Source organism: Monodon monoceros, unplaced genomic scaffold (genome assembly GCF_005190385.1).
Source record: "Monodon monoceros isolate NGI ecotype Baffin Bay Population unplaced genomic scaffold, NGI_Narwhal_1 Super_Scaffold_8, whole genome shotgun sequence".
Classification (NCBI taxonomy): domain Eukaryota; kingdom Metazoa; phylum Chordata; class Mammalia; order Artiodactyla; family Monodontidae; genus Monodon; species Monodon monoceros.
In genome coordinates, this window is record NW_021703785.1 from 70,895,346 (window position 1) to 70,921,822 (window position 26,477).

Below are 26,477 nucleotides of genomic sequence, written 5' to 3' on the forward strand. Positions count from 1 at the left end.
GGGGGGGGGGGGGGGGGGGGGGGGGGGGGTGGGAGTTTTGAACATTCCACCGAGGCTGGCGGCCGCGGCTCGTGACCTGTCGCCGTGGCGCGGTCCCCCAGCGGCAGCCCCGGTGCCAGGCTCCTTTTGCAGCACGCGAGACGGATTTTCACGTGTGTCCCCAGCACTTTAGCAAACCGGCCGCCGCGGTCCCGCGTGTGCCCGCCCCGCTCACGCTCGTGTGTGCAAATCCCATCCTGTGTTCCCCCCAGCGCCAAAGGGCATTTTTTTTGTTGTGGTGGGTTTTAAGCCACGGAGACTTTGGCTTTTGTTTTATTCCCTCTCAGTTTGTAATTCAGGAAGCTTGTGGCATTTGGGGGTAGTATCTGAGTAGGGGCTGGCTTTCTGTTCGTGTGGGTTTTGCGTGATGTTGGATTGTCACCCTGCTGTATCTCAACATTAAACAGCCTGTCTTTTCGTTGAAGAGGACGGGGGTTAAAATGAATGAAGACCTGAAGGTCAATGTAAGCGGGCTGCCTCGGGATTATTTAGATGCCGGAGCTGCGGGGAACGTCTCGGCTGCTGTCTCTTCCCAGGTTCCTGGTGTGGAGCCAGAGCCAGAGCTGGTTGTCAACCCGTGGGACATTGTCTTGTGTACCTCGGGAACCCTCATCTCCTGTGAAAATGCCATCGTGGTCCTTATCATCTTCCATAACCCCAGCCTGCGGGCACCCATGTTCCTGCTCATAGGCAGCCTGGCGCTTGCAGACCTGCTGGCCGGCATCGGACTCATCATCAATTTCGTTTTCGCCTACCTGCTGCAGTCAGAAGCCACCAAGCTGGTCACCATTGGACTGATTGTCGCCTCTTTCTCAGCCTCTGTCTGCAGCTTGCTGGCTATCACTGTTGACCGCTACCTCTCCCTGTATTACGCTCTGACCTACCACTCAGAGAGGACGGTCACGTTTACCTATGTCATGCTTATCATGCTCTGGGGGACGTCTATCTGCCTGGGACTGCTGCCCATCCTGGGCTGGAACTGCCTCCAAGACGAGTCCACCTGCAGCGTGGTCAGACCCCTCACCAAGAACAACGCCGCCATCCTCTCCATCTCCTTCCTCTTTATGTTTGCGCTCATGCTTCAGCTCTACATCCAGATCTGTAAGATCGTGATGAGGCACGCCCACCAGATAGCCCTGCAGCACCACTTCCTGGCCACCTCGCACTACGTGACCACCCGGAAGGGGGTCTCGACCCTGGCCATCATCCTGGGGACCTTTGCTGCTTGCTGGATGCCTTTCACCCTCTATTCCTTGATAGCTGATCACACCTACCCTTCCATCTACACCTATGCCACCCTCCTGCCCGCCACCTACAACTCCATCATCAATCCTGTCATATATGCTTTCAGAAACCAAGAGATCCAGAAAGCGCTCTGTCTCATCTGCTGCGGCTGCATCCCGTCCAGCCTCTCGCAGAGAGCGCCGTCACCCAGCGACGTGTAGCGGCACTCCACTTAGGAGCCTGCATTACCAAGCGCTCCCACTGCCTGGCCAAGCGGTTGAGATGCTCTCCTTAAATTCTTTCTGTTGGATTCTCTCTGAAGCCACAGGAGCACTTTGAAACGTTTATTTAGATAAGTTAAGTGATTGAAGTGAAAATAATGTTACCAGTGTTTTCACCCTCTGAAAACAATTGAGTTCTTTGCTCAATACAATTTCGTTTTGTTTGGGGTGGTTTGTGTTTTTTTTAAGTATTTTATTTGGAGGCAGGGTTTTTGTTTCATATTGTTTGGAGGATTGGTAGTGCCGGGGGGGAAAGGAAGGGGTATGACATGGCCATGAAATTATAAAAAGTAAACTGGTCCCAGAGTTTTTACCTGGACTTTAAAATAAAACTGAGTTATTGAGGAGAACGGAGACATTACTTTTTCCAGACCTTTTTTTTTTTTTTTTAACATCAAGGTAGATTTTCAGTGCTGCATGTATCTAACAATACAATCACTCTGAAGCCAGTGGAAATAGTTTACATGATTTATGTTTGGAAGGGACATGATTTTATTAACATGAACTCAGTAATAAGTTACCAACACTGAAACCATGAACCCATTCTTTTTCATTCTTTCTTTACTTTCAGCAATTACTGTTCACAAAAATTATTTTGGTACTCCTGTGATGCTTGTAATTCTTTCTGCATGGCTGCCTGTGTCAGCTAGACCACTAGTTTCAAATGTTGCCATGTAAATCCAGAATCAAGTTGAGTCACTTTTCAATATGGTTTTTCCACGTGTCCTTCTAAAATGAAATATGAAATTTGTTGTGATTTACATATGAAGTAGGATTGATTAGGTACACCACGGTAGTTTTTTAAGCTACAGTCTGTGTTCAGGAAACAAAAGAAAAAAATTAATAACATTATTCAAAGTGGATTAAATTGATTTTAGTATATTCCAAAAAATAATTAATGTAAAGCTATATCACAAAATATGAAAAGCATCACTTTTCCCATTTCTCTATATCTAAGAATGTATTAATAGTTATTCTTGGTTGAGACAAATAGTATTACATATTGTAGACCAAGTATTTCTGGTTCATACTGTCTGTGGTGTCAATGCATTTGAAACAAGTGGTCTCCTACTTTACTGATTAAGTTGTGAGTAAATAACATACATATCTGATGGTGATGTATATCAGCTACATTATGTAAGTTTACAAGCAGAATGACCACATGGCTGTTCATGAAAAGTTAAATTTGAGCCCCTTTTCTTTCTTTTCACCAGAAAGCAACTTAAATTCAATAAAAACTATATTGCCTGTTTTCAGAGAGCAAGGAAATGATACAGAAGAATTAATTTTAAACATACCATATAATGATTGTGTTTGATCGTCATTTCTGTTAGCACAGACAGATGTTTTGGACACAGATACCTTCCCTCCACTTGCAGTGTACTTACAGCTGTGTCTATACAACCAGTGGGAGAATTTCTGGACAGCCCATCAACTTAACCCATTCAGATGTTGGAAGACCAGTATTTCAGGGTCCTTGGGGAATCATCTGTAATCAGGTAACCTCATTGGTCCGCCCCAAACATTGTGCCCGCGGTGGTCTGAGGTCCATTCTGGCAGCCTGCGTGCTGAAGCCCTCTCTCCAGAGCACCTCCCAGGGCAGCGCGAGTGTGAATCGAGCCTACACTTGAATCCGTGCCTCCTCTCTTATGTCACTTACGGTAGAGGAGAAGGGTTGAAACATTTCAGAAGTGGGAAAGGATTTTCAGTCCACAGAACTGGATGACCCATCTCAACCTTTAAAAAATTCTTCAGGGCTTCCCTGGTGGCGCAGTGGTTTAGAGTCCGCCTGCCGATGCAGGGGACACGGGTTCGTGCCCCGGTGCGGGAAGATCCCACATGCCGCGGAGCGGCTGGGCCCGTGAGCCATGGCCGCTGAGCCTGCGCGTCCGGAGCCTGTGCTCCACGGCGGGAGGGACCACAGCGGTGAGAGGCCCACGTACCGCAAAAAAAAAAAAACAAACAAAAAACCCCCAAATTCTTCAACATGTGATGGAGTTGGTAGGTTGAATGTGATGAGTCTTGTTTGTTTTTAATCGCTTGAAAGTTAATAGCATCTCCACGGGAGAAATGACTAAGGTCAGTTGGTTTTGACGAGAGCTGGGAAATATCCATAATGAGGTTTGAAAGCAATACATGTGTTTTTGTAGAAATGGTGGTTGCCATTTGCATATCTCTAATAGTAATTATAATGATCATAATAAGTACGGTTTTTCACCACGTGTTGTGTGCCGGGCCCCGTGCTGGGCGCTTTACCTGCTCTGTTGCTGTATTCACAAAAACACACATTTATAGTTAAGAAAACTGAGGCTCAGAGAGGCTAAGAAATTTGTCCGAGGCCACAGAGCTTCAAGGGTAAAGGAAGGATATGAATCCAGGGTTTCCGGAGTCTATGCCTGTCTCCTTCCCTGCACGGGACTAACTTTGATGCCTACCTGGATATGAGGGAAATGATATGTAATATGTTAATGTCACTAAGGTTTTAGTCCTACAATTAAGACATAAAGCTTCCTGTTTAAAATTACGTGGGGGACTTCCCTGGCGGTCCAGTGGTTAAGACTATGCGCTTCCAACGCAGGGGGGCGCAGGTTCAATCCCCGATCAGGGAACTAAGATCCAACGTGCCACGTGGTGCAGACAGAAAGTAAAAAAATAAAATAAAGTAAAATAAAATAAAAGGACATGCTATTAGACAACAGTGTTTTAAAAAAATACAATAAGATTACGTGGTTTGTGACTATCAACGTGGTCCTACCTACAGGAACGAGGCCTGTTTTTATTATATTCAGTTCTCTTCTTCCCTAAGCATTTCCCCCGTTTGGCGCCAAGGCCATCCCCCAGAGGCACATGGCAATATTTTAATGCAAAGAGGTGAGGGCACCCTTATTGTGCAGAGATTTTCCCTTCATTTACTGTTTTAAACTTCCCGTTATATACTTACATCAGTATATAATGGTCTTATAAATATTAGCTAAATGGCTGCTTTTGCCTCCTGTTTTTAAAACATCTGATTTCAGCTGAGATTTTTTCAATCGACTGTAACATGTTCTTACTGTTTACTTTCAATTGTGAAGATTTCTGGATGTTTATGTGATTTCCTCAAAGCTTCTTTGTTTCTGTGGGGTTAATGATTAAGAAATGTGCACGTCTTGATATATATGTGTACGTCTCTGTATGTGTGCGTGTATACATCTATATATGCATATATACGTTCAAGAATGTGAACTTTGCAACAGGACTAAAACATCATAGAAAACAATCATATTTCCAACAGTCCTAAGGTTAGCAGGTAATCTTTTACTCCATTTGATTAAAACTTTCAGCTACCAAGATATTTGTATTATTTCCAGTAGAAAGAGTTATCCTGTAACAATGACAGTTCAGTTACTTTACCAGAATCCTTAGTCAAGGCTAATTATCCAGGTAGTGGCTATCCTGGGTTTTGTTTCCTTTTATCCCTGTAACTCTGTTTCTTTGTCTCAGTCACGTTTGTTTCTTGGCGGTAAAGGGGGCTGTCTTCCCTCTTGGTACCTGGAGGCAGAGGGGGTGATGGGAAGAGCACCTCCTTTCCCAGAAGCCTAAATGGAACAGTCGTGTTCAGTAGGGGAAAATTCCTCCACTGACTTGGCAGGCAGGAACAGTCTTGGAGTCCTCCAGAATTTAAAGCAGGATTTAAACACGTTTAAAAGAGAAAATGAGAAATAAAAAAAAGTATTTTGGAGACGTCGTAAACTTTTTGTTTTTAGAGAACTGCTTACTCCATTATTAAAATAATGATTAACTTTATCTCATGATAGTATATACATCATATGAAATTAGGACAACTTACCATTTCAAATTTAAAATACATATTAAGTAAGTGACTGCGATGGTGTTTTATTAAACAACGTTTATGTTTCCAGTTTGATTATATGTCTGGTGTAATGAAGGAACAGACTGCTTTCTTGTCCCCTTTAAAAAATGGAATAATTATTGGATGGTTTTGATATCTGGTTGGAATTTTAAAATCTGGTTGGAACTTTTAGAATCATCAGACATAGTTTATATACATCAAGGAAGTAAAAACATGGTTGGAATTAGCAAACAGATCTACTGGCCTCTGGCAAACAATGCAGAAAAAATTACTGGTAATTTCGACTAGGGATCCTCAAAATTGAAATATTTAAAAGGCATACAGATCATCTGAGATTCTTATTAAAATGCAGATTCTGGGCTTCCCTGGCGGCGCAGTGGTTGAGAGTCCGCCTGCCGATGCAGGGGACGCGGGTTCGTGCCCCGGTTCGGGAGGATCCCACATGCCGCGGAGCGGCTGGGCCCGTGGGCCATGGCCGCTGAGCCTGCGCGTCCGGAGCCTGTGCTCCGCAACGGGAGAGGCCACAACGGTGAGAGGCCCGCGTACCGCAAAAAAAAAAAAAAAAAAAAAAAAATGCAGATTCTGCTTCAGGAGGTCTGGGGCATTGCTAAAGTTCTAGCAAGTTTCCAGGTGATGCTGACAGTGTGTAGCCAATACTTTGAGTCACAAGGCTAATTGTCACGCCTTTAGCGTTCTTTAAAAAAAGTATATATATATAAACCTCTGATAAGGATAAATAATTTTTTAAATATATAATTATAATATAAATACACACTTAAGTTATATAAATATAATTATATAATATACTATACAAATAAAATACAATACACATTTAAATTATAGTATATTAAATATATATTATATATATATATTTAAAGTGTTCATTCTTGTCAGAAGTTAAAAGGTAACTAGTCTGTGTTTAATGGATATGAACTTTGAACTTTTCCTAGAATTTCTCAGGATCTAGTAAAGACTTTTTCCTTGTTAGTATTCTCACTTTTTGAAATTCGGATTACCATTACCTTCGGGTAATTCTTTCAGAACTTAATATAACAATGCAATATATACATGAGTATACATAGCAAGAAAGGTTTTCATCTCCATATTTTCAAGAAGGATAGTTTTCCCTATGACACATGTGGTTTGTATTTGGGGGGCTGTGTGTGCCTGCATGATTTCATCTTGAAATAACTGAGATGAAAACTTTTGTTCTCTGTGTCCTAAAATTCAACTGAACTGATCCTAAAGCAACCCTTTTCTAGCCAGGCAAATCAGAGAAATTTTAAATATCTCACCTCGATTTTTGACATTTATCTGTAATCTTCTGTTATTTTCAGCATTGAAAATGCTATTAATGTTAACAGTTATGATGGTCATTACATCCACTGTACTTCTTTTCGGCCCAAGGACGTAAGAGTATTTTTTTTTCCAATAGAAGTATGTTAAAGTACATAGTTAAAGTGGATTTTAATAGATAACTTAAATATCTCCACAGTATAAAATATTTACAGAAGAAATCCAAGAATTTTTTAATCATAAAAATTCAAATAATAGCATCAAAGCGCCAGGGAACAAATTTTCAATTGAAAATAAGTTTGGAGCAGAAATGAAAGCACTTCCTAGGGCACAGATTTCCCTAGTAATTGACTAGTTGAACAGACAATTACAAGTAGTGTATATTAAAAGGAAAAAAGAACATCTTAATGGCATTCTCTGAAAGGTAACAGAAGTCTAGGTTACTGAGCTAAAACCTAAGGGAAAATTGGTTTGATCCAACTCTATCCTTACTCCTTCCAGGATCCTTTTGAAATAGGAGCAAATTTATTCTTGGATGCTATAGAATCTGACAATCGGAAGAAAATTTACAGAGTGGAATCTTCTATATCGAATCTAAATCATCCAAGTCAGGGTATCTTTGGAAACTAGAGTCCCACACTTACCCTCAAAGCTTAGCAGCATTTTAATATCCCTAATCACAGTCTTCCTTGTAACACTCTAATTCTGCTTACCTTGGCCCAGCCCTGGAGATGCAGAGAAGGCCCTAGTCACAGTCAACATTTATACATTGAAAATATCCATTAAACAGCATTCTCTTCTTCTTCAAACAGTGTTATCCCAATGACTTAAATCATTTTTCCGGATTGATTTCATTTTATATCCTTTTGATCCTTTTCCTTTTGATCCTTTTTTCCATGTCATCTACCATTTCTCTACAGCCTCTTCAACTCTAGTAATCAAAACTGGGCTCCAGTGGCCCACTAAATGTGGAACTTCTTGAGGCAGAACGACTGATTACCCTCTGCATCTGCTGGCCGGGTGGCCATGGGCCTTCAAGCAGGGGCCCCAACCAGAAGCATCAGCATCTCCTGGGAACATGTTAAAATGCAGAGTCTCAGGCCTCAGCCCAGACCTACTGACTCAGAAACTTGGGACGTGAGGCCCTGCAGTCTGCCTTTTAACAAGCCCCCCAGAGGGTTCTGATGCACACTTGAGTTTGAGAACCATGCCATGCAGCTCTGACCAAATCCCGACATCGTTCTGACATAACTAAGGGGCATTGAGATCTCATCAGGCCTAAGACCCCACTGGCTTTCCTGCTGCCTGAGCCCTGACGGATGATTCTGGTTTGTGGTGTGCTGCCTTGCACTAATTACTGTGGCACTTGTCGCTTTTTTGGGGGGTTATTTCCTAATTCGTCAAGGTCAGTTGAACTTCTGCCCCTTCCAGCAGGGCCGTTCCACTGTCATGCACCACGTATGTCGTGCTGGATGGCAGTCTAATGGATGTAGAGACAATTCAGTGAGAGGGGAAGAGTCCAGCCAGACCTCCTGCTTGGCATCGTAGAGACTAGTCTGGTGCTTTTCCTGTACGTGACCTATCTGTGAACCTTCCAGAATATTCCACAGGCAGGGCGGTGGTCCAGCCACGCATCATCTATCCACACCCACCATCTCCGGCTGTGGGACTTGCTACTCACACCCACACGTGCATGTACACAGCACACCCTCGCCCCTCCTCTCTCACTGTACGTACCTCAGCCTTCCTTCTCCGTTGCCCAGGTCTGAAGTCGTCGGTGGGGTGGGGACGCCCAGAGGATGAGGGCCTCGAAGGTGGTTGACTGTGTGTCTGACCCTCAAGCTAGTTCAGTGGTGCCAGGACAAGAACACGGACATGACTACACAGGGAGCGCGGTTCCTACGATATAGGCTGGCGGTCACCTCACCCCCCGCCCCCAGTACACACACATCAACCTCCTCATCCTGTCGCTTACAGTCCAGAAAGGTCAGGAAAGAAGAGCAATAGTCAGGTATTGAGCAGGACTCCTGTGGATTCTAGGGACTGCCTGGAGGCTGGAGCCAAGCTGCATCTGGTGACTCAGCAGAGTAAGGTGTCATTTCCATGGGCGCGTACCCTTCCAAACCACTGCACTGATTTGGTCACTTTTCTTTAGGAGCGTTTGAAGCGATGAGAACATAACCTGTTTTAAAGATCAAAAAATGATTATTAAAGACACTGTCTTTGTCAGTTCAAGATCCAGTGTAAGAGGCAGCACATCCTGCAATAAAGGACACAGAGGGGCTTTGCCCCCTGAGGAGGCTTTGGGACAAAGGTGGCTGCTCTCTCAGCCCAGTGACCAAATGCTTCACAGATGTGAATGCACAGGAGAATTTGGCTTGTCTTCAAGTGAAAATCTAGGTGTTTTCGAGACATCTGAATCCAGAGTTTATGACTGAAGTTAAGTGAAAACACCGGTCTCGCAGCCCCCAGCGCTACCCCAGGGACCTCGCTCCCTCTGAATGTTTCCACCCCGTGGGAAGGTTGTCCTGGGACAGGGGCTTCCTCTCAGCCCTCCCACCCTCAACAAACTTAACCTTGTAAACAGGCTCCACCCGGGGTGAGAAGCAGAGCCGGCCCTGGTTCAGGCTGTTCTCATTCAAAAGCCATCGCTCTGCGTTTAGGTCATTGCTTTAGTTCTGGGACAGGTGACAAATCCTGAGAGGTCTTTTCACTTTTGAAAAGTGAAGCTTATTTCACTCTATCCCACCCTGCTGTTGGTGTGAAGATGGTTTCTTCCATCTCTCAGACTTGGTTTCCCCTCTAGTTACTGGCCAGCTCTTACTGACTTCCTCCAGGAAGCCCCCCTGGGTTGAAGAGGTTTGGGAAAGAAAACCTATCGGCCTCAGTGTGCCTGCCTCTACCTGCAGACCTACCAGAGTGACAGGGCTTGAGTCAGCAGTGTTGACCATAGCTACCATTTCTATTGGAGTAAAAATAGGTTTATGATTGTAAGAGGGAAGATGTCAATCAATGGCTACGTAGTCTTCATGAATAAAATGATTGGGAACACGGGCTCTGGACACAGACCACCTGGGTTCACATCATTTCCGATTGCCGGCTTTGGGGTGCATTACACAACCTCTCTGAACCTCCGTGTCCTGGTTTTATGAAACGAGCATGACCTAGAAACCCACCACACAGCCTGGTGATGTGGGGCACAGGAAGGGTTTAGCATGTAGCGCTTTGCACAGACCTACTTGAATGTTATTTTGCATTAGTGCTGCTGCTAATGGGTGTATTGACTTACTCATTCTTTTTTTTTTGGCTGTATTGGGTCTTCATTGCTGCGTGCAGGCTTTCTCTAGTTGCGGCGAGCGGGGGCTACTCTTCGTTGTGGTGCACAGGCTTCTCATTGCGGTGGCTTCTCTTGTTGTGGAGCACAGGCTCTAGGTGTGCGAGCTCAGTAGTTGTGGCTCACAGGCTTAGTTGCTCTGCGGCATGTGGGATCTTCCTGGACCAGGGCTCGAACCCGTGTCCCCTGCAGTTGGCAGGTGGATTCTTAACCACTGTGCCACCAGGGAAGCCCCGACTTACTCCTTCTTCATACCCTTGAAGGTAGTATTTGAAAACTAGCCTTCAAAGGGGGGATGCTTACACATCGCAGGTTGAGAGCCAGTCCTACAAGGCTCCTCCTCCTGTGGACCCTGGTGCTCTGCTCTGCTTGTCCTGGAGCTCAACACACTTCTGGGCCCAAATCGTCCAACAATTTTTTCGCTTAATAAGTGACGCTGCATTTCAGAAGTCATTGCGTTTTCAACACAGGCGCTATGATGTTTGCATGCCCAAAACATCAGTACAAAACTTCACAGACGCACTAGTCAATGCCATTCTTTGTCACAGCAGGGCTGGCAAGCTCGGAAGAGGGATTTGCAAATTTGAAATTACAGGAATATAGGTAAATTGAAGAAACTCTCAAAATATGCTAACCAACAAAAACAGAATTTTTTTAAAAAGCAGGACAGCTGCTTTCTTAGTTCTCCTGAGGGAGAAAAGCACATTGTCTGTTTTCCAGTCAGCCAAGTTTACAGGCTTTCTAAGAAGACGGTCTATATATTTGATAAAAGATTTCACTGAAAATGATGGATTTGGCAGTTCATTTCAGCATAGCAGTCAACTGACTCATAGAACTTGAGACCCAAGAATAATAATCCTTACGTCAAGCAACATCTAGTAAGAGGATATTCAGTGGAGTGTGTGTGTGTGTGTGTAACCTATGTAGTCTCACTTTAGGTTTTGAAACAGTTTGAGAAACTGTTGAGGATATATAAAATCAAGCTTGATTTTTCTGCAAAAGGTATGAAATAAAATGGGAATAGGACAAAACTGAAGCATTCAAGAACACATACTCAGTTTTTCCAAACGTGTTTTTATATACTTTTAAAAGCATACAATTCCATAATTAGTTATTCTTACTGTCAGTGTTACATATTTTGGATTGTATAATTTTGTTTGGTAAATATTTAGAACTATCAAATCTAAACAGTTACTATTAAAAGCTGTATCGGGCTTCCCTGGTGGCGCAGTGGTTGAGAGTCTGCCTGCCGATGCGGGGGACGCGGGTTCGTGCCCCAGTCCGGGAGGATCCCACATGCCGCGGAGCGGCTGGGCCCGTGAGCCATGGCCGCTGAGCCTGTGCTCCGCAACGGGAGAGACCACACAGTGAGAGGCCCGTGTACCGCAAAAAAAAAAAAAAAAAAAAAAAAAAAGCTGTATCAGTGGTTGCTTAAGAGAAGTAAAATAAAATAACCATCAGCCCTATTTCTGTTTATTCCCATGTATGTCTATTTTTATCGCCTAGAAAAACTCTGGAGTGGGGCTGTCTGATGGAACTTTCTGTGGCAATGGGAAAGTTCCACGTGTGCTATTCGGTACGGTAACTGCCAGGCTTGTGTGACTACTGAGCATTTGCAATGTGGCCAGTGAGACGGAGGAGCTGAATTTTTAATTTTGTTTCATTTCAATCGATCTAAATGAAATTTTAAAAGCCATGTGGCTCTTAGCTACTGTACTGCACGGCACATATCTAGATGTGCACTACCTCTCTCATGCAGACAACCACAAGGAAGACTCGTTCCTTTGGGTTTGTTTGATTTAGGAGTCAGCCAAGGCAGGGGATGCCCAGGATCCCGGAATGGATGTAGAGAAGGGTCACCCAGAGAGCTTCCTAGAGCAATGGGTCTCGGGGGTGTGGAGTCGGCTTTACTGAGAACAGTTCTCCATGGGTCAGTCCTTTGGGGTTGATAGCAACTCATGGAGCCGTGAAGGATGCACACACACACCCCAAGCCAGCCCCAGACAACCAAGCCAGCCCCCCGGCTTCCCACCCACATGATCTGCTTGCTGTGCGTGGCGGCAGTTCAGACCCCTCCCTGTGGGTCCATCTCCCGCCTCACTCCTTCCTGAGTCTGGACGCTGAGGTCTGGGTCAGATCCGAGCCCCCAGGTTTACTGGCTGCCACACCGTCTCGGGCCAGGTGTCCTGTGCTAAGGTGGTTGGTTTGTGCCTGCCGTTGGGGACGCCTGTCCGAGTCCTGGGCTCTCGCTTTCTGCCTGTGCCGCCCCGGGTGAGTCATTTCACTTCTATAAGCACAAACGTCCTCCTCTGTGAGATGCTGCTCTTGAGATCACGGAGATACAGTTGCATCCCTGACGGACTCCCAAGGGGGCTGTTGTTATTATTGTGAACGAGAATCTTCCTGAGTGTCAGCATAAGCAAGTGTCCCCTGACCTAAAGAAAGTCAGATATTATTTCCCAAACAGGTGAAGCAAGCCTAGAGAGATGAAGGGCGGCATCCACAATCACAGGACTCGGAGTGGGTTGGTCCACTTCCCACTTCCCAGCACAGGGCTCTTCGTCTGAGGCTGGTCTAAAGTGATGGAGCAGAGGAAACTTAGCAGATTTCAGTGAGACTCTTGTCACACTAAAGAAGTAGAAGTCCTGGTTCATTGACTGACACTTTAGAAAATTCAGAAAAGCACAAAGGAGGACACATACATGTATCATTTTTTTTTTTTGCGGTACGCGGGCCTCTCACTGTTGTGGCCTCTCCCATTGCAGAGCACAGGCTCTGGACGCGCAGGCTCAGTGGCCACGGCTCACGGGCCCAGCCGCTCTGCGGCATGTGGGATCTTCCCGGACCGGGGCACGAACCCGTGTCCCCTGCATCGGCAGGCGGACGCTCAACCACTGCGCCGCCAGGGAAGCCCCGTCTATCATTCTTCTACCCATTGATAACGACTTGGAGTAGTTGTGTATTTTCTTTCATTATTCATGAATGCTTCTCTAAAACCTCAGCTCATACTGTTGTAAGTGATGATCGCTAACACATACAGGGCCCGGCACAGTGCTGCGTGCCTCACCTGCATTCTGTTGTAGACCATAATTTGTTAACATGCTGTTTTGTCACTTCATGTATGGTGAACACATTTCCACGGGCATGGCCTGGTCTCTGACCACATACATACTTTTTAGTGACTCTATAGAATTATATCAGATGCAAATACTGTTGTTATTTAACCAGTCCTCTTTTTATTGATTATCTAGCCAATTTCCAGTTTTATTATTGGAAACACACTTTAAGGAATAGCCCCGAACGCACATTTGCCCACATCTAGGATTTTTCTCTAAAAATCCGAGAAGTGGGGGAGTTCCCTGGAGGTCCAGGGGTTAGGATTCGGTGCTTTCACTGCTGTGGCCCGGGGTTCAATCCCTGGTCAGGGAACTAAGATCCCACAAGATGTGGAGCGTGGCAAAAATATAAACAAACACTACATAACTTAGTATTGTTTGTCTTTCATTTGTATAAAAATTAATATGATGCTATTTGCATCCTTTAAAAAAACAAATTAATTAATTGAAAAAATCCTAGAAGAGGAATTACTGCATCAAATTTCCAAACTGCCCTCAAGGTAACAATTCACAATCCTACCATCAATTCATGCAGATGTCCTCAGTAGATTCGATTTTATTCTAGGTATGTTTGCACACATGACGAAGCCAGGATGATTCGCATGATTCTGCTGAGTGAGTGACGGCCTGGTAGGTCATACCCCAATGGTACAGTGGGCTCCATCTCAACCCAGAGGCACAAAGAGGAGAGATGTAAGACTCCAGGCAAATGCGGAAGGAGGGCTGAGGACGACCTCGCCCCTCCCCTCGGCACCGGTTGCATTTCCGTTAGTCGATGCGCCCATGTGGGGACACCATATTTGGAAATGGTTACAGATAAATTGGAATAAATTCAGTTTAAAAAGTGATTAAAGGGTCAGGAAATAGAGTCGATGGGGAAAGATGAAAAGAATTGGATTATCTGTCCTGGAGGAAAGGAGGCCAATTAGTGACCTAATTACTACCTTAAAGTTATAAAGAACTTGAAAGAGAGCGTTTTCTTCAGTATGAATGGAGTATTGAATAAGAAGGATAGATCATATTAAAACTGGATTTTTTCCAGTTGGATACAATGAAAAGGCTTTCAATGCATTATCTCATTTAATTTTTTTTTTTTACATCTTTCTTGGAGTATAATTGCTTTACAATAGTGTGTTAGTTTCTGCTTTATAACAAAGTGAATCAGTTATACATAAACGTATGTTCCCGTATCTCTTCCCTCTTGCGTCTCCCTCCCTCCCACCCTCCCTATCCCACCCCTCTAGGTGGTCACAAAGCACCGAGCTGATCTCCCTGTGCTATGCGGCTGCTTCCCACTAGCTATTTACCTTACGTTTGGTAGTGTATATATGTCCATGCCTCTCTCTCGCTTTGTCACAGCTTACCCTTCCCCCTCCCCATAGCCTCAAGTCCATTCTCTAGTAGGTCTGTGTCTTTATTCCTGTCTTACCCCTAGGTTCTTCATGACATTTTTTCCCTTAAATTCCATATATATGTGTTAGCATACGGTATTTGTCTCTGTCTTTCTGACTTACTTCACTCTGTATGACAGACTCTAGGTCTATCCACCTCATTACAAATAGCTCAATTTCGTTTCTTTTTATGGCTGAGTAATATTCCATTGTATATATGTGCCACATCTTCTTTATCCATTCATCCGATGATGGACACTTAGGCTGTTTCCAGCTCCAGGCTATTGTAAATAGAGCTGCAATGAACATTTTGGTACATGACTCTTTTTGAATTATGGTTTTCTCAGGGTATATGCCCAGTAGTGGGATTGCTGGGTCATATGGTAGTTCTATTTTTAGTTTTTTAAGGAACCTCCATACTGTTCTCCATAGTGGCTGTACCAATTCACATTCCCACCAGCAGTGCAAGAGTGTTCCCTTTTCTCCACACCTTCTCCAGCATTTATTATTTCTAGATTTTTTGATAATGGCCATTCTGACTGGTGTGAGATGATATCTCATTGTAGTTTTGATTTGCATTTCTCTAATGATTAATGATGTTGAGCATTCTTTCATGTGTTTGTTGGCAGTCTGTGTATCTTCTTTGGAGAAATGTCTCTTTAGGTCTTCTGCCCATTTTTGGATTGGGTTGTTTGTCTTTTTGTTACTGAGCTGCACAAGCTGCTTGTAAATTTTGGAGATTAATCCTTTGTCAGTTGCTTCACTTGCAAATATTTTCTCCCATTCTGAGGGTTGTCTTTTGGTCTTGTTTATGGTTTGTTTTGCTGTGCAAAGCTTTGAAGTTTCATTAGGTCCCATTTGTATATTTTTGTTTTTATTTCCATTTCTCTGGGAGGTGGGTCAAAAACGATCTTGCTGTGATTTATGTCATAGAGCGTTCTGCCTATGTTTTCCTCTAAGAGTTTGATAGTTTCTGGCCTTACATTTAGGTCTTTAATCCATTTTGAGCTTACTTTTGTGTATGGTGTTAGGGAGTGATCTAATCTCATACTTGTACATGTAGCTGTCCAGTTTTCCCAGCACCACTTCTTGAAGAGGCTGTCTTTTCTGCACTGTACATTCCTGCCTCCTTTATCAAAGATAAGGTGACCATATTTGCATGGGTTTACCTCTGGGCTTTCTATCCTGTTCCATTGATCTATCTTTCTGTTTTTGTGCCAGTACCATACTGTCTTGATTACTGTAGCTTTGTAGTATAGTCTGAAGTCAGGGAGCCTGATTCCTCCAGCTCCGTTTTTCGTTCTCGAGATTGCTTTGGCTATTCGGGGTCTTTTGTGTTTCCACACAAATTGTGAAATTGTTTGTTCTAGTTCTGTGAAAAATGCCAGTGGTAGTTTGATAGGGATTGCATTGAATCTGTAGATTGCTTTGGGTAGTAGAGTCATTTTCACAATGTTGATTCTTCCAATCCAAGAGCATGGTATATCTCTCCATCTCTTTGTATCATCTTTAATTTCTTTCATCAGTGTCTTACACTTTTCTGCATACAGGTCTTTTGTCCCCTTAGGTAGGTTTATTCCTAGATATTTTATTCTTTTTGTTGCAATGGTAAGTGGGAGTGTTTTCTTGATTTCACTTTCAGATTTTTCATCATTAGTGTATAGGAATGCCAGAGATTTCTGTGCATTAATTTTGTATCCTGCTACTTTACCAAATTCATTGATTAGCTCTAGTAGTTTTCTGGTAGCATCTTTAGGATTCTCTATGTATAGTATCATGTCATCTGCAAACAGTGACAGCTTTACTTCTTCTTTTCCGATTTGGATTCCTTTTATTTCCTTTTCTTCTCTGAGTGCTGTGGCTAAAACTTCCAAAAGTATGTTGAATAAGAGTGGTGAGAGTGGACAACCTTGTCTTGTTCCTGATCTTAGTGGAAATGCTTTCAGTTTTTCACCATTGAGGATGATGTTGGCTGTGGGTTTGTCATATATGGCCTTTATTACGTTGAGGAAAGTTCCCTCTATGCCTAATTTCTGGAGGGTTTTTATCATAAATGGGTGTTGAATTTTGTCGGAAGCTTTCTCTGCATGTATTGAGACCCTTTTATTTTTAAATTGATGTATAGTTGACTTACAGTGTTGTATTAATTTCTGCTGCACAGCAAAGTGACTCAGTTATATATATAGATACAGATGTTCAGTCATATAGATATCCTTTTTTTACATTCTTTCCCATTATGGTTTATCACAGGATATTGAATAGGGTTCCCTTCTACGGTAGGACCTTGTTGTTTATCCAACACTTTTGAATAAATAAGACCAATTCCACCACTCAGCCAGTCCACCTTCCTGTTCTATGGGTAGTTCACACACATGTGGGATGAAAAGAGCAAAGAATAGTTATCGCAGCACCCTTTGCAATAACAAAAAACGGCAGGTTGGAAACCAACTCATATCCACTAATAAATCAGGGTTAAATCCATGAAGTTCTTTCCATACAATGCAACGCGATGCACTCATTAAAGTTCAAAAAGCCAGCTCTTGAGTGAATAAGATACGGAATAATCAAAAGCATATCGTGTTAACTTATGTGGAAATAAATGAAGAGCAACAGGTGCAGACCATTTATTCCATGCCTGCCCGGCCTCTGTCACGTGTGTCTGGGCAGAGACTCCAAGGCAGGCAGAAGAGTGGGAGGTCCTAGTGGACCCAAGGGAAGGTTTCAGGTGGGCCCTGACTGGAGGCTGCCGGCGTGGGGCGGCTGGAAGCAGGCCAGCCAGGAGCAGGGCGTCCTGTGTCATTGGTTACGGGGACGTATTTGGCCTTCTCTCGCGGGTCCTAAGTTGGAAGCAGGGGCAAAAATTGGGGACGTCTTATTTTTCGCGTCAGCAGAATCTTCTGTAGAGAAGAGCTGCTTTTGTTTGAGTCAGTGATGGTCAGGGTAGAAGCCCGTGGATGCCCAGATTAACGAGCTCTGCATAATGAAAGGGGGACGGGGAGACTCAAAGGTAGAGTGGAGACAGGGAAAACGGAGAGAGCGAGACCCCAGGAGTGGCCACTGAAGAACAACTTTGAGAGAAAACAAAAGTAAGGAATGGGGATTTAACTAAGCTGGTTGCTGTGAAGTGTGGGAGGTCACATCCTGTCATCCATTTCCCTGTGAATTCTTAAGGAAAATCGGCACTGCTCAGCTGTGCTTTGTACGTGGGCTTGCTTTGGGGAGGGGCTGCAGCGCAGTCAGGGTTGCTATGGGAACAACCTGGGGGCCACCGTGGGAGATTAGACACACAAAGTGATGCCGCAACTCGTTCTTCTCAGGTAGCGCTATCTTAAAGCAGGCCCTGCCTTTGTGGAATTTTGTGTCCGCTAAGTTACTGTATTTTCCTTAGTCGTACTTTGGTTTTCAGGTAACGTTATCATTTCAGTAAAACAGTGTCTGTGGACAAGAAAAAGTCTATAGGGGTAACTGGGATTTGAACATAAAGGAATTTATAATCAGCTGGAGGCCATGTGCAGGGATCATCTCTTCCAGAAAGTTCTTAAGGCGCCAGGCTTTTAAGATAAGCAGTGGCACAAAATATCCAAAATGATGAATAGCGTGGGAATGTCACCATCCCTCTGAGTTTCTAAGTGAAGGCGCGATCTTGCTTCGTCTTACTGGTACCTTGCGTGAGCCTCTCCTTGAGGATATGAGCTGGGTCTCCTGAGGTCCTCCACACATTTTAGTATGAAAATGAAAATTGCCTGGGATGCTGGGATAAGATTTATCCTCCAATATGAGTTTTCTCCTTCTCTTAGTATTATACCCAAATTTTGGCTGGGGTACATGCCTGCCCAGAAGAAAAACTACACTTAACCTTCCTTGCATCTGGGATGGCCCATGGGATAGAAGCAGGATTGGTGTCCACAACTACCTAGAAATGTCTTTAAAAGGAAGAAACACACCTTTACCTCCCTTCTTTCTTCTGGCTAGCTGGAATGCATATGCGATGGCTGGAGCTACAGCAGTTATCTTAGCCTTGACATGAAATCTGTTTTGCTGAGAATCAAGGCAGAAGGATCTGGGTCCCCGACATGTGGCATCCCATTCCAGTCCATACCACTTATACGGATTAAATAGATTCCTTTGATTATTGACAAATTGCCCTCCATTGATGGGGGAGGTGCTCAGGGGCAAGGAGGTGTACAAAATCAGATATTTTGATATGAACTTGCATGTAATAGGGGCTCAATATATTATTGTTTTATGTGAATTGGGGGAAAGATGAAAATTCCATAGAATGAACATTTGGGAAAGAGTGAATATCCCTGACTCTTATAGAGATGAAAATAAAATGCAGGGCTGTGGAGGCAGACCAACTGCAGCCAAGACTGAATGCTGTATTTTAGGGGAAAATAAAGCATCGTCTAAAATAGTCACCTCCATCAGCAGGTTGCCGGCAGCGCACCCACCACCCACCCACCCCTCCTTGACGGACAGCTCACAATAGCCCCAAGCACGCCGTCCATTGTTCAGGAGTAACCTCAGTGAGCTGTTCTCGGGCAGACGTGGCTGAAAGGCTCGTTGAACACACCCAGTAAGGACAGGGATCAGAGGCTAATTGCGGGAGCTCAGGGCAGCTCTGCAGGGTGCCACCTGGTCCTCCTCCGCCCTCCCGCTGTGCTCCTCCACCACAAGGAGTCAGGTGGGACCGCCCAGGCACAAACGTGGCACTCATTGTTCCATGGAGCCTGCAGGGATTGCTTTGAGGGTTAGTTTTTTGCAGAACAGGGAAAAGTCAATGCCCCGCACACGCCCTCTGGAGAAACACTCTGCAGTGTATTCGCTCTGCCAGCCAGCTTTGCGTGGGGACCAATAGTCAGTTCCTGGAACCATCTGAAGACACTGCAAGAGGCCCGTGCAGGGGCTGCATGCTGTCAGAGCACAGTCTGGAGGCACACAGGGCCCTGAAATAGCTGAAGGGGCCTAAAGCCAGCATGTGTCTCCCGGGCAGGCCTCCCAGAGTGGAGCTGGCTCATTAGAGGCAGTTTGCCTGGCTGGGTAAACTGATGTGGATATTGATGTGGGAGGGGCATAAGGAGAGCTCGTGCTCCTGGAGCCCCCTTTCCACCCAGGGAGTGGAGGATGATCCTGCCTCTCAGGCTCCCGAGGACTCTGTCACAGGCGACCACATCCCTCCTGGGGGCTGAATTTGGTCGTGCATCTCTATGTATAGTATCATGTCATCTGCAAACAGTGACAGCTTTACTTCTTCTTTTCCAATTTGGATTCCTTTTATTTCCTTTTCTTCTCTGAGTGCTGTGGCTAAAACTTCCAAAACTATGTTGAATAAGAGTGGTGAGAGTGGGTAACCTTGTCTTGTTCCTAATCTTAGTGGAAATGCTTTCAGTTTTTCACCATTGAGGACGATGTGGGCTGTGGGTTTGTCATATATGGCCTTTATTATGTTGAGGAAGGTTCCCTCTATGCCTACTTTCTGGAGGGTTTTTTATCATAAATGGGTGTTGAATTTTGTCAAGAGCTTTTTCTGCATCCATTGAGATGATCATATGGTTTTTCTCCTTCAATTTGTTAATATGGTTTATCACATTGATTGATTTGCGTATATTGAAGAATCCTTGCATTCCTGGAATAAACCCCACTTGATCATGGTGTATGATCCTTTTAATGTGCTGTTGGATTCTGTTTGCTAGTATTTTGTTGAGGATTTTTGCATCTATGTTCATCAGTGATATTGGCCTGTAGTTTTCTTTCTTTGTGACATCCTTGTCTGGTTTTGGTATCAAGGTGATGGTGGCCTCGTAGAATGAATTTGGGAGTGTTCCTCCCTCTGCTATATTTTAGAAGAGTTTGAGAAGGATAGGTGTTAGCTCTTCTCTAAATGTCTGATAGAATTCGCCTGTGAAGCCATCTGGTGCTGGGCTTTTGTTTGCTGGAAGATTTTTAATCACGGTTTCAATTTCAGTGCTTGTGATTGGTCTGTTCATATTTTCTATTTCTTCCTGATTCAGTCTTGGCAGGTTGTGCATTTCTAAGAATTTGTCCATTTCTTCCAGGTTGTCCATTTTATTGGCATAGAGTTGCTTGTAGTAATCTCTCATGATCTTTTGTATTTCTGCAGTGTCAGTTGTTACTTCTCCTTTTTCATTTCTAATTCTATTGATTTGAGTCTTCTCCCGTTTTTTCTTGATGAGTCTGGCTAATGGTTTATCTATTTTGTTTATCTTCTCAAAGAACCAGCTTTTAGTTTTATTGATCTTTGCTATCGTTTCCTTCATTTCTTTTTCATTTATTTCTGATCTGATTTTTATGATTTCTTTCCTTCTGCTAACTTTGGGGGTTTTTTGTTCTTCTTTCTCTAATTGCTTTAGGTGCAAGGTTAGGTTGTTTATTCGAGATGTTTCCTGTTTCTTAAGGTGGGCTTGTATTGCTATAAACTTCCCTCTTAGAACTGCTTTTGCTGCATCCCATAGGTTTTGGGTCGTCGTGTCTCCATTGTCATTTGTTTCTAGGTATTTTTTGATTTTCTCTTTGATTTCTTCAGTGATCACTTCGTGTTAAGTAGTGTATTGTTTAGCCTCCATGTGTTTGTATTTTTTACAGATCTTTTCCTGTAATTGATATCTAGTCTCACAGCGTTGTGGTCGGAAAAGTTACTTGATACAATTTTAATTTTCTTAAATTTACCAAGGCTTGATTTGTGACCCAAGATATGATCTATCCTGGAGAATGTTCAATGAGCACTTGAGAAAAATGTGTATTCTGTTGTTTTTGGATGGAGTGTCCTATAAATATCAATCAAGTCCATCTTGTTTAATGTATCATTTAAAGTTTGTGTTTCCTTATTTATTTTCATTTTGCATGATCTGTCCATGGGTGAAAGTGGGGTGTTAAAGTCCCCTACTATGAATGTGTTACTGTAGATTTCCCCTTTTATGGCTGTTAGTATTTGCCTTATGTATTGAGGTGCTCCTATGTTGGGTGCATAAATATTTACAATTGTTATATCTTCTTCTTGGATCGATCCCTTGATCATTATGTAGTGTCCTTCTTTGTCTCTTCTAATAGTCTTTATTTTAAAGTCCATTTTGTCTGATATGAGAATTGTTACTCCAGCTTTCTTTTGGTTTCCATTTGCATGGAATATCATTTTCCATCCCCTTACTTTCAGTCTGTATGTGCCTCTAGGTCTGAAGTGGGTCTCTTGTAGACAGCAAATATATGGGCCTTGTTTTTGTATCCATTCAGCCAGTCTGTGTCTTTTGGTGGGAGCATTTAGGCCATTTACATTTAAGGCAATTATCGATATGTATGTTCCTATTCTCATTTTCTAAATTGTTTTGGGTTTGTTATTGTAGGTCTCTTCCTTCTCTTGTATTTCCTGCCTAGAGAAGTTCCTTTCACATTTGTTGTAAAGCTGGTTTCGTGGTGCTGAACTCTCTCAGCTTTTGCTTGTCTGTAAAGGTTTTAATTTCTCCATCAAATCTGAATGAGATCCTTGCTGGGTAGAGTAATCTTGGTTGCAGGTTTTTCTCCTTCATCACTTTCAGTATGTCCTGCCACTCCCTTCTGGCTTGTAGGGTTTCTGCTGAGAGATCAGCTGTTAACCTTATGGGGATTCTCTTGTGTGTTATTTGTTGTTTTTCCCTTGCTGCTTTTAATATGCTTTCTTTGTATTTAATTTTTGACAGTTTGATTAATATATGTCTTGGCGTATTTCTCCTTGGATTTATCCTGTATGGGACTCTCTGTGCTTCCTGGACTTGATTAACTATTTCCTTTCCCATATTAGGGAAGTTTTCAACTATAATCTCTTCAAATATTTTCTCAGTCCCTTTCTTTTCCTCTTCTTCTTCTGGAACCCCTATGATTCGAATGTTGGTGCATTTAATGTTGTCCCTGAGGTCTCTGAGACTGTCCTCAGTTCTTTTCATTCTTTTTTCTTTATTCTGCTCTGCAGTAGTTATTTCCACTGTTTTATCTTCCAGGTCACTTATCCGTTCTTCTGCCTCAGTTATTCTGCTATTGATCCCATCTAGAGTATTTTTCATTTCACTTATTGTGTTTTTCATCGTTGTTTGTTTCATCTTTAGTTCTTCTAAGTCCTTGTTAAATGTTTCTTGCATTTTGTCTATTTCCAAGATTTTGGATCATGTTTACTATCATTATTCTGAATTCTTTTTCAGGTAGACTGCCTATTTCCTCTTCATTTGTTAGGTCTGGTGGGTTTTCATCTCGCTCCTTCATCTGCTGTGTGTTTTCTGTCTTCTCCTTTTGCTTATCTTACTGTGTCTGGGGTCTCCTTTTTGCAGGCTGCAGGTTCGTAGTTCCCGTTGTTTTTGGTGTCTGTCCCCAGTGGCTAAGGTTGGTTCAGTGGGTTGTGTAGGCTTCCTGATGGAGGGGACTAGTGCCTGTGTTCTGGTGGATGAGGCTGGATCTTGTCTCTCTGATGGGCAGGTCCACGTCTGGTGGTGTGTTTTGGGGTGTCTGTGGACTTATTATGATTTTGGGCAGCCTCTCTGCTAATGGGTGGGGTTGTGTTCCTGTTTTGCTAGTTGTTTGTCATAGGATGTCCAGCACTGTAGCTTGCTGGTTGTTGAGTGAAGCTGGATGCTGGTGTTGAGATGGCGATCTCTGGGAGATTTTTGCCGTTTGCTATTATGTGGAGCTGGGAGGTCTCTTGACCAGTGTCCTGAAGTTGGCTCTCCCAGCTCAGAGGCACAGCACTAACTCCTGGCTGCAGCACCAATAGCCTTTCATCCACATGGCTCAGAATAAAAGGGAGAAAAAGTAGAAAGAAAGAATTAGTAGAAGTAGGAAGAAAGGAAGGAAGGAAGAAGAAGAGGGAAAGAAGGAAAGGATGGAGGGAGGGAGGGACGGTGGGAGGAAGGAAGGAAGGAGGGAAGGAAGGAAAAAAGAAAGATAAAGTAAAATATAGTAAAGTTATTAAATTAAAAAATAATTATTAAGAAAAAAAAATTTTTTTTAAAAAGGATGGATAGAACCTTAGGACAAATGGTGGAAGCAAAGCTATACAGACAAAATCTCACACAGAAGCATACACGTACACACTCACAAAAAGAGGAAAAGGCGAAAAAATCATAAATCTTGCTCTCGAAGTCTACCTCCTTAATTTGGGATGATTGGTTGTCTATTCAGGTATTCCACAGATGCAGGTACATCAAATTGATTGTGGAGATTTAATCCGCTGCTCCTGAGGCTGCTGGGAGAGATTTCCCTTTCTCTTCTTTGTTCTCACAGCTCCCAGGGGCTCAGCTTTGGATTTGGCCCCGCCTCTGCGTGTAGGTCGCGGGAGGGCGTCTGTTCTTCGCTCAGACAGGACGGGGTTAAAGGAGCCGCTGATTCGGGGGCTCTCGCTCACTCAGGCCGGGGGAGAGGGAGGGGCATGGAGGGCGGGGTGAGCCTGTGTCTGCAGAGGCCAGCGTGACGTTGCACCAGCGTGAGGCGTGCCGTGCGTTCTCCTGGGGAAGTTGTCCCTGGATCCCGGGACCCTGGCAGTGGCGGGCCGCACAGGCTCCCCGGAAGGGGGGCGTGGATTGTGACCTGTGCTCGCACACAGGCTTCTTGGCGGCGGCAGCAGCAGCCTTAGCGTCTCCCGCCTGTCTCTGGGTCCCGTGCTTTTAGCCACGGCTCGTGCCTGTCTCTGGAGCTCCTTTAGGCAGCGCTCTTAATCCTCTCTCCTTGCGCACCAGGAAACAGAGGGAAGAAAAAGTCTCTTGCCTCTTCGGCAGCTCCAGACTTTTCCCGGACTCCCTCCCGGCCAGCTGTGGCGCACTAACCCCCTTCAGGCTGTGTTCACGCCGCCAGCCCCAGTCCTCTCCCTGCGCTCCGACCGAAGCCCGAGCCTCAGCTCCCAGCCCCGCCCGCCCCAGGGGGTGAGCAGACAAGCCTCTCGGGCTGGTGAGTGCTGGTCGGCCCTGATCCTCTGTGCGGGAATCTCTCCGCTTTGCCCCCCGCACCCCTGTGGCTGCGCTCTTCTCCGCGGCCCCGAAGCTTCCCCCCTCCGCCACCCGCAGTCTCCGCCCGCGAAGGGGCTTCTAGTGTGTGGAAACCTTTCCTCCTTCACAGCTCCCTCCCACGGGTACGGGTCCCTCCCTATTCTTTTGTCTCTGTTTTTTCTTTTTTTCTTTTGCCCTACCCAGGTACGTGGGGAGTTTCTTGCCGTTTGGGAGGTCTGAGGTCTTCTGCCAGCGTTCAGTAGGTGTTCTGTAGGAGCGGTTCCACGTGTAGATGTATTTCTGATGTATTTGTGGGGAGGAAGGTGATCTCCACGTCTTACTCTTCCGCCATCTTCCCCTCATCCCCTACCCTTGATTGTTGAATGTAGTTAACCAGGTGTCCTGGGTGGGCCAGAGCTGAGGCTCAAACTGTCCAACAAGTAGAGTCCGTGCTTCTTCAGGAACCTCTTTATGGCCCTAATTTTCAGCTGGGGGCATACACCCAACCTTTGTCTACAGCTGACACCCAGACGTCTACAGGCCCATGTGACATACATGACGGGGGTGGCAGATCGAGGTCAGTTTTCAGTGAGCGCTATCAAGCCTCCCAAGAAGAAGTGCACCACGGGGACGAGGAGGTTGGGCAAAACACACAGCCCCCGCTCCTGGTCAAGTTTCCAGAGGGTGTGGTACTTAGACCCACCCTCACCAAGACACCCGGCCACACTCATGGTGCGGCCTGAGGAGCAGAGTAGCTGACTCTGGGACTTGCGGGGGCCCCTCCCCGAGGTGCCATCAGGGTGGTAGGTTCTCTTCTGTCTCTGGGTGTCACTGACTGGGAGAAAATTGCAGGGCCTGACATGCAGGCAGAGGAAGACATGGCCTACCAGGTGGAACACTGGTGGCCCTGCCAGCCCTCCATGCAGGGTGGGTGGCACCTGGCCTTCTGTGCAGGGTGCCCAGAATCACCCAGGACCACTGCGTGAGGCCTGATGTCATTGTTCGAATAATTGCTTTCAGACCAGTGGAGAAGCCAAATCCTTGGGTGGTTTGTGGGGGGAAAAAAAGAAAGAAAACCACAATCTAAACTACACAAAAAAACAACAACCCAAGTAGGGAATGTTTGTCCTAGAGACTATAAGATAGGGGTTTGAAAATCGCCAGGCCGCACGCAAGCTTCTCGACTTCAAGCCACAGACTTGAGGCGGACGTTCTAGGCAAACCTTCCAGGAATCTAATCAGAATCACACTGAGTGCCCGTCAGTCATTTTTCTGTAAATGTCTGCCCCTTAAAGACGACGTCTTGCTCGGCTGTGACATCTCTCAGTGCACCCGTGTCACAGCCGCCCTGGTGAAGCTTGTGTCTGGAGAAGAAGGTCCCTCAAAGCCGCTGTGAAGTCATCGGCTCCCAGACCCTCATAGCCGTCCCCGGAATCTCACTGAGGGACGTGGGGACCTGGGGCACACATCATGGTGCCCAGAAGTGCCAGCCCCTCCGCAAGATCACAGCAGCCACAGGAGGCCCAGGTGCTGGGGGCACAGAGCCTTTGCCCCAGAGGAGAGGGGTGAACAGACTGCAGGCGTGACAGACGCAGGCTGATAGCTTTTAAGCCGCCCCCCTGCATCTGTTCACGGCTGGTCAGGAGCCCCCTGTGGTACGTTTTATGCCTGTGAGACATTCGAACCACAGGAGCCCCTCCCAGCCTGTGCACGACCCTCGCCCTGGCCCCAATCCCTAAATACCAGAAAAACCCCACGCCCGTCTTCCCCTGCAATCTCAAGACATTTGGGGACCTGCTTGGGAAGCCTTCCCGCTCTCCCCAGGAAGCCTCCTTGTGTGAGTAAAGAACCTTCTACACCTTCTTGGCGTGTGCGGGGTTCATTGTTTAAACACCTGGGGCCAGCTTCCGATGAGACCCACCCTGGTTCCGCAGGTGCCCCCAGCGTGGCCACAGGGAGCACGGCCTTGGGCTCTGGATTAACT

The 26,477-nt window shown here is 45.0% G+C and overlaps 1 protein-coding gene across 1 annotated transcript in view; it reads left to right on the forward strand.

Annotated features, from left to right (window-relative positions):
- GPR12 (G protein-coupled receptor 12) overlaps nt 1–2,849 on the forward strand; it is a 3,453-nt gene extending 604 nt beyond the window's left edge. The window contains exon 2 of the mRNA XM_029210341.1: nt 465–2,849. Coding sequence (XP_029066174.1) covers nt 480–1,484 — 1,005 coding nt within the window. The 5' untranslated portion in view covers nt 465–479 and the 3' untranslated portion in view covers nt 1,485–2,849. The remainder of the gene's footprint in view (nt 1–464) is intronic.
- Nucleotides 2,850–26,477: the final 23,628 nt, after the last annotated feature.